Below are 8414 nucleotides of genomic sequence, written 5' to 3' on the forward strand. Positions count from 1 at the left end.
CATGTGAAATAAAAAGGTATATATTCTGCATACATTCATAAAAGAAATATTTTAGTTCAAAAAAATTAAAAGCCTGATCTAAGATTGGAATTACTGTAGGACGACCTAGTAGTAATGCTTAGCTCTTACTGTGTTGATATCAAGTATATACACATGAACTTTAAAAACTTAATATGATATAATCAACAGACAAATGTGTTACATTTACGTTTATTAAAAACTGCTACAAACAAACAAAGCCTGTACAAAAAACTTGCAACATCCTCCCCTGTGGAACTTGTAAGCTCCAGCAACATTATCGCTTAGGACTTCACATTCCCCTGCCTTGGCCTCAGTCTTCCTCTGTCACGTATCCGTCTTCCTGCCCCACCTGCCATAAACAAAACCAGGACAAAAAACATCCCGTAATTCTTAATCGCAAAAGACATTATCACTCAGGGACTCCCTCTTTCTCTGCCTTGGCCACGCCCTCTTCCTTGGTTGCCATAAATGAAACTTGTACGAAAAAACATACCGTAATACTTACTTTCTTGGGAGACATTATCGCCTAGGACCCCCTCTTCCTCTGCCCCTGCCTCGGCCTCGTCCTCTTCCTCGGCCTCGGCCTCTTCCTGCAACTGAGGGAAGAGAAAAACAAAGTAAAGTAAATTCTCTTCTGTGTTGATGTGACCTGGCCACCACCAACAGCACCTACAGTAAAGAAAACTTTAACTCAGCTTCTCTCAAATGTAACCTCAGAGTCACCTCTTCCTATACTTTATCATACAGAACCAAGAACTGCTGGCCTAATACCTTAATATTTGTTTCATTTGACTTTATTTATTGAGAAATTCATCAAGGTTTAAAATATTTTTTCTTTGTATCATGCCTCAAATTCACCACAAAATGAAACACAAATGATCTGAACTTCACATAAGATGAAAGAGATTTCATACTAATGGAACAGAAACACTATGTGCCAGTTTTGCTACTGAAGAGAATCCAAGTAAGTTAATTCACGTTAAGAAAGTTTAAGATACATTACATCAAATAACAACCTCGTGATTTTTCTGAATCTTAAGTCGTGTGACCCAATCATAACTTAGTACTTTAATACAGTAACAATATCCCTGTTACCTGGTCATCCTAGCTCTGAGCTTCCTATTTTCAGGTATCTATGAATGTTCTTAAAACCCTGACATTTCTACTCATCATTCGGAGTCTTATCATTCAAAGCAATAGAGTAAATCTAGCACTTCTCTTGAAACAAGGCAGATTAACCACACTTATCTCCAATTCGCTCTGAGGTTCTATTCACGAAAGAAAAGAAAGAAAAATGGCAAATATCCATGGAGCGAGGGCACAGAAAAAATGCAGCAGTTTAAACATTTCAACAAATTTCTAAGTCAGAAAACAGACTGAGAACAGCAAATTTTTAGTAAAGGAAGAATAGCCTCAAAAAGACCTAGGACCTTAGAAGCCAAGGGTAAGGTGAGGCAGGAGGCTGAAGACATGGGGGAGAGGCTGACAACCCTTGTGTGGGGCAGCAGACTGGCTCGCCGTCTTCCTATCCTGCAATGCTGATGCCTATTTCCCTGACAGGTAGGCAGGAAAGGAAAGAGAAACTTAACCTAAAGACTTTGAAGCAGAAAGGGTCTGGATTTGAAAACAGTTGCAAAGTGGATGGCAGCAAAAGTCACAGAGCCAGAGGGACGAAGAGAGGGATCAAGTCAGTGTTTTTCTTTTGAGCTATGTGGTACAGCCTGAACGGTTTTTTTTTTTTTAACTGAAAGAGAATAGGACAGGAAACTTAAGGGCATCTGCATGTATAAAGACTAAACAGTTCTTTGTGAAACTTTGAATGAATAGGTCATGATGCAAAAAGTGTATTTCTTAGTGTGGGTGGGAGGAAAAGTCTCAAAATCATTGTGCTAAGTTCAGTATTAGTCCCTTTCTCCTGTCCTGCTCCTGCGATGCTGGTTGCCAGACACGTCTCCCATGTGACTACAATCTTTTTCTAAGAAAACCAGTTCCAGAAAAGATTTCCACATCCTAAAATTTGGGGTTGCCTCGGTGGAGAAGCAAATTTACTTTGAATCCACCAGCGAAGGAGTCGAGCCTCCCTTCCCAGAAGTTCTCCTTCTTAAACCATGGATGGCCAAAGTGCAAGATACTACAGTAACGCCTTCAACATAAAGAGCATATACACCAAGTTTAGAATAAAAGACAGAGAGAAAAGTAAGAGAAAAGACTCAGAGTCAGTCAGAAAACTCAATTATTAAGAATTCCAGGAAGAAAAAACAGAATAAGCAAAACAGAAGAAATTTATCAAAGGTACACAACTAAATTTCTTAGCTCTAAAATACAAGAATATCCATACTGAAAGGGCCCACCAAGTACCCAGAACAATGAAATGGACAAAAAGCTAAATCATTAAGGAATTTCAGAATAGCAGGAATAAAGGGTTCATCCCCAAATGTTCCCAAGTGTGCAGGGAATGAGGAACCAGGCCATGCACAAAGGACCAGCAGGTAAAAACACACAACACTGGTCTTTTGAATAGCAATACCAGGAACCATAAAAAACAGTAGGTGTACTCATGACAAGTATGGGCAATTAAAAGCAACCAACCAACCTGTGTTGTTGGCAGATATAAACATATTTTGAATAGTGCATTAGGTTATAAATATACCATACACAAAAATGTTTATAATCCTTCAAACTTACCAGCTTCCCTTTTCTTAGATTTCACCTTTGGTTCCACATCCACGAGCAGTGTATCCAGAGGTAAGCTGTCTGGCAGAATAAAATACCGAATGTTATTTCCTCGAATACTCAGTGTTTCCAGCTGTACAGGTTCTCTGTTCTTCAGGGTCATTTTCACTGCTTTAAGATGTGTATTCATACTGACGTCTACACCTGGAGGGAAAAAAGAGGGCAATTATTAGCATAAAAAGGAAGGCAACCGATTTATCTATCAGGTCACAGTTGGTACTATATTAGATTTATGAGCTCTGTGTTCCAGGAATGGTTCGCTAAGGCATTTTAGTTTAATCCTCAATGTCCCTATGGTAGATGGTATGATTATCCCTATTGTGAAGACTAAAATATATAGCCAGGATATAAGAAACATAACAGTGGTTGTCAGTGAGGGGAGAGAACTGGATTTTTACTAGATTTTGCTCCCCCAATTTACTACATTTTTATTAAGTGCCTACTGTCTGTGAGGCAGATCTTGCACTGTACTTTTGTCTTCTTCCACCACTGTATTTTGAATTCGTAAAAAGCAGGAAGAACACTCAGCCTCCTCCACAACATGTAACACAAAGCTCAGAAGTGAAAGTGAAAGTCGCTCAGTCCTGTCTGACTCTGAAACCCCAGGGACTATCCAGTTCATGGAATTCTCCAGGCCAGAATACTGGACTAGGTAGCCTTTCCCTTCTCCAGCAGATCTTCCCAACCCAGGAATCGAACCAGGGTCTCCTCCATCGCAGGCGGATTATTTATTAACTGAGCTAGAGCAGACTAAATCATTGTTTAAAATCACAGAATTTTAACAGCAAAATTATACTTCCTTAGATACGATCAGTATGTATCAAAACCTTATACTACATGAACTTCCTTTCACAGCAATTGGTGTTGCAAAGTTCTAGCAAACTCACAAAAATCACCAATTATGTAAATATTTCAGAGAGTAGAATGGGGCCATCTGCTAAGATAGCATTTTCTTTCATCAATTCTTTTAAAAAATCTGCCCTTTGGCGGGTGTGTGTGTGTGTGTGTGTGTAACATCTACTATCAGTGAAGAATCATAGTGGCTTTAAATATAAAACTACATATCAAACATCTAACATCACTAAAGCAGAGACATCTAAGAAAAAAAGACAAAGAAAATACACAAAACTGTTATGCTTAGGTAAAATTACGGTTCCTCATCACCCCCTCCCCATTTCCTATGTATGTTTTACCCAAGATAATCAGATATGGAAACCCTATCCTGTATCTTTACCATTGAACAGGGGACACAAAATTCTAATAAAAGTAATATGTGTTTTGGAAGATGTAACACTCCAGGGGGCACATACAGGCAAAAGTGGAAAAGGCATAAATCAAGAAAACAGTGGTTACACATAGGATAACCTGAATCCAGTCTGGTGTTAACACAAGAGCTTAAGGGGAGACACATGTAAGAAGGTGCATGTAATACTCCAGACAAAAGGAATGAGATTTGTACTAAATAAATGTTATTAACCAAACAAAGAATTCTGGCCTGCAGGTCAAAGAGACAGGGGGAAAAAAAGTGTTATAAACTCAGTCCAACCTCCATACCTGTGATTGTTCCATGGACCTGTGTTCCATTCTTTAATTCAATGGTTACAGTTTCGTGACTCAATTTCATCAAAAATCTATAAAGACATTAAGAATAAACAGCAAGTTTTTACTTTTACTACTCCAAAAACGCGTTTATGAAGTCAAAGTGAAATTTCTAGATGTAGAAAACGTGCTCTGGATGCTGTCTGCACCCATTCCAGTTAACAGTGTGCATTATAATTCCCCTAGTTGTATAGAAAGGGGCCTCAACAACATTCGCTGAACAGTCATCCATTCCTCACTTCACCTATTCTGCTCTCCAACTTATGAAACAATGCAGAGGAAACTGAAGAGTTCACAGATTCACAACCACATCTAGGAAAGTGAACAATAATCCTACAGTATGATCTAATATGCAACTCATATTCAAGATTTCCGGTCTATAGTATAGTATGTACTCTGTATACTCTACCACAGCATCCATCACAACTGGAGGATTCCCACAACTGGAGGATTCCCTATGTCCCCACAGGGAGAATCCACTTGAGGGGTGGGATTAGGAGCTTTATATCTAATCCTGGATTGTAACAAGCACTAAGAGTTGGCAAAAATGTTTCCACGATTAAAGGGGAGTCAGCCTTAAAAACGTAACTTTTTAAGAGGTATAGACAGCCATCAAAAAAGGAGAAACTACTTGATCTTGTATAAAAGCAAGTCTCAAACCTGCTCTCATATAAAGAAAAACCCAAGTGTTAAATCCTTTCCCTTTCCATATTTGCTATCAAGGAAAAAAGTCTCTCTTAATGAACTGAATCCAAATACATTTTATCCAGTCCAAGGATATTTCTTTGATAAATAATACATGCCATTCTATAGTACCTGGTACTCCCTGTGCTTGGTAATGAGTATTAAAAGTGAGCAAGACTAAGCCCCCAAGGAGTTCAAACTCTAGAAGAAGAGACACATAAAATAATTTTTTAAGGTAACTACATAAATTTAAAACACTATGGAGATACGCACAGGTTTTTTTTTTTTTAAATCATGAATATAAAGTAGCATGAGTAGGAAGGAATCAGATCTTAGTGGACTTCTAACAAGAAGTCTGAAAGGTTGCTAATATATGCAGCAAGAGAGATAAAAGCAAAGACACAGTAAGAAATAGCACAATGTACACAGAAACTATATGTATTACTGCTGAAATATTAAGTCCAAGAAAATGAGTAGAGAAGAGTTGCCTTTCAGGGGATGCCCCAGCTCTGTTAAAGAGTTCTCCTACGAGAACAGAAGGGTTTTCATCAATGGAGTGAAGCATCACATTAGATGACAAAGTAGGTGTCTTCTGGGGTCGGACATGACTGAAGCGACTTAGCAGCAGCAGCAGCATACACTTTTCAAAATTGGGAAATGCATGCTAAATTTCACTCTATGAGACATTTACCTTTTAAGAAGTGAGATTTAAAAACCTGGGTGGGGAAAAAAGGAAGTCTGAACAGCTTAGTGGTGTCATGGGAGTGGCAGGGAGGGTTTATGGAGGGCAGGAGAAAGAAACACTACCATCCAAGCCAGGAACCAAACAAACTAAAATTATTTTCTGATAAATCTTTCACTATCTGAATTCCCTCTGCTTACTGAAATTCAGATACTCAGATAATACTTAAATATTCAGGTAAAATGGGATCCTTCAGTATACCACTGAAATGGCATCCAAAGCCACACTATTGAATTAAAAAATCAAAGAAAACAGAATAGTGAAAGATACTTATTAGGTACTTAAATCTGCCAAAACCTGGCAATTTATCAGATTATTAGGATCATCAAGAGGAAGAAGTCATGGATGACTCCCAGGTTTTTGATCAGGGTGACAGTAAAATAATAATGATGTCAACAACTGAGATACTGAAAGAAGTCAACCAAATCTGCAAGCCACTTACACAAATAACCATTTTTTCTGTGCAAAATACATTCTTCAGGTATTAGAAATTTTGTTTCTATAGTCTAAGACACGGAATAGGATTCAGTACATTCATTAAAATTTATAGGAATACTCTGTCACTGTCACACGGACTGTCTTTAAATGAGACAAACTGATTTCAAAGAGTAATACATAAAACTTAACTATAGATTCAGGTTGGCAGGTACTGACTACACACCAGTTATATCTCAATAAAACTGGAAGGAAAACAATGTACAAAAAGTTGACCTTAAATGCACTCTCTAAAATGCCACCCTGAATATAACAATGAGCATTTTTATATGTTATTTCAAATGTACTAGAAACTATCTACTTGTCTGCCTTCACCACAAAACATAAAACTCCAGCAAGGCAGGGACCCTGCCTGGAAAAAAAAAAAACTGACAATCCTTGACTGGACAGTGAACTAGCTAAGTTAGTTTATAACTGCCTGCTAAAATAGAAACTTAGTTATCAGAAACCTCTGCTTCTATGTTCCACCTCTCAGTCTCAAGCAAAACCACCAAACCCAATCTATTTGCAGGGAGTACAGAATGAATTACTTCAATCAATAAGCACGTCTTCAGTATGCAAAACTAACCGGTCAAATTTAAACACAGATACAAACCAGAAGAAATCTCGAGTATCTGTGTAATTAGTCAAAAAATACAGCAAACAGATTCTTCCTAAATCAAAAGCTTACTCTCCAGGGAATTAATGCAGACTGTATAACTTAAAAAGTCTAGGGAGTAACAAGAGGGGAAAAACACTAAGAAAACAACTTACGAAATCAAAAAAGTCTGACTTTTTTGATTGAAACATTTGGGAATTGGGTTACATTATTTCTTAGTAAACTTCTGCTGCATGCTGAGACGAAGCAGAAAAGTAACCCAGACTAGAGCACAAGTTCGACGCCAGTCTACCGACTTTCACCCAGAGTTAAGGGCTTGGGAGCCTGGCGCTGCACCTCTAAGGCCTCTATGACTCTAGGTGGGAACACCGGGTCTGGCCTTTATTTCCACCTCTAGGAAGACAGGCAGGACCCCGGGACGAGCCAGTCTGAAGCCCAGGCCCGAGCGCCTGCGGGGGAGCGGGCCAGACTCGGCTGCAGTGGCGGGCGCCGGAGGCCGTTGGCAGGCCGCGCGCGCACGCGGCTTTCGCGCCTCCTGCATCGGTAGCAGCCCGGCCTCCCGCTCCGGGCCCCGATCGGCCCTCCCGAGGCCCCACTCCGCTCAGTCACCTCCTCACCTCACGAGCTTCATCCTAAAGGCGCCGTCACCCTTTCGGCCCGATAGTACACGGAATCCGACCACCGAGAGCCGAGTTTGGGCGTATGAATGGCCGGAAACACTTACTCTCGGGGCTCCGACCTAGAGACCGCGCCGAGCGCAGGGACGCACGGCGGAAACGCTGCGGCCGTGCTTGGGCTTTTCCCTTCCGGCTGCGCGAAGCGCCACGGCGGCCCCTGGCGGTTGGAGGTGTGCCTCGCAACTGCTGAGGGTGTTTAGGGCAGGTTTAGGAGACTTTCAGTATGGAGATTTGAAGAGATTACATCCCCTTAACGGGCAGGGCAGGGCTCCGTGTATTATGCAGCACCAGATTTACTCGTTAATGAAAGTTAGTTCTGGGAGAAGTCCAGAGGATTATGCTAATTCTGTTCCAAAAGCAGGAACTTCAACATTGCTTTATGTGCCTGAAGAAAATCACACAATTTAACTGATTATTTTTACTTTAAATTGTGGTCACAAACCTCAAAAGGTGCCCAGAGGTCTAGAGATCGTGTTACGCTTCTCTAATGGATACTTTCTCCTTTAGTCCAGGTGATCTCCAAAACTAGAGCTTTAATTTGTATCTCCAGCTTGGACTTCATCCCTGGTCATCAGAATTCCTGAATATTGTGAGGCATTGCTCATCAAACATCAATGTCATCTGGAGGAAATGTTAGAATGAAATTCTGTCAGCATGGGGTCTGAAATTCTGCACTTCTAACAAGCCTTTTTATTTTTTATTTTTATTTATTTATTTTTAGTAACAAGCCTTCAGTTGATGAAGATGCCCCTAGTCCATGGATCTCAATTTGAGTAGCAAGACTGTAATGGACTTATGTGTGCTACCTTCTCAACATCTATCCCCCTGTCTTCCCAACAGCTCCTAATAATCTCCTGGTGATCCA

The 8414-nt window shown here is 40.1% G+C and overlaps 1 protein-coding gene across 1 annotated transcript; it reads right to left on the reverse strand.

Moving 5' to 3' along the window:
- Positions 1-202: 202 nt before the first annotated feature.
- SNRPD1 (small nuclear ribonucleoprotein D1 polypeptide) lies at positions 203-7631 on the reverse strand. Its single transcript, XM_052660495.1, has 5 exons — positions 7490-7631; positions 4309-4385; positions 2707-2898; positions 527-617; positions 203-370 (listed from the first exon to the last, which is right to left on the reverse strand). The coding sequence occupies exons 1-4, from the start codon at positions 7501-7503 to the stop codon at positions 541-543; spliced, it is 360 nt and encodes a 119-aa protein (XP_052516455.1). The 5' UTR covers positions 7504-7631; the 3' UTR covers positions 203-370; positions 527-540.
- Between the last annotated feature and the right edge of the window lie 783 nt (positions 7632-8414).

This window comes from Budorcas taxicolor, chromosome 22 (assembly GCF_023091745.1).
Source record: "Budorcas taxicolor isolate Tak-1 chromosome 22, Takin1.1, whole genome shotgun sequence".
Classification (NCBI taxonomy): domain Eukaryota; kingdom Metazoa; phylum Chordata; class Mammalia; order Artiodactyla; family Bovidae; genus Budorcas; species Budorcas taxicolor.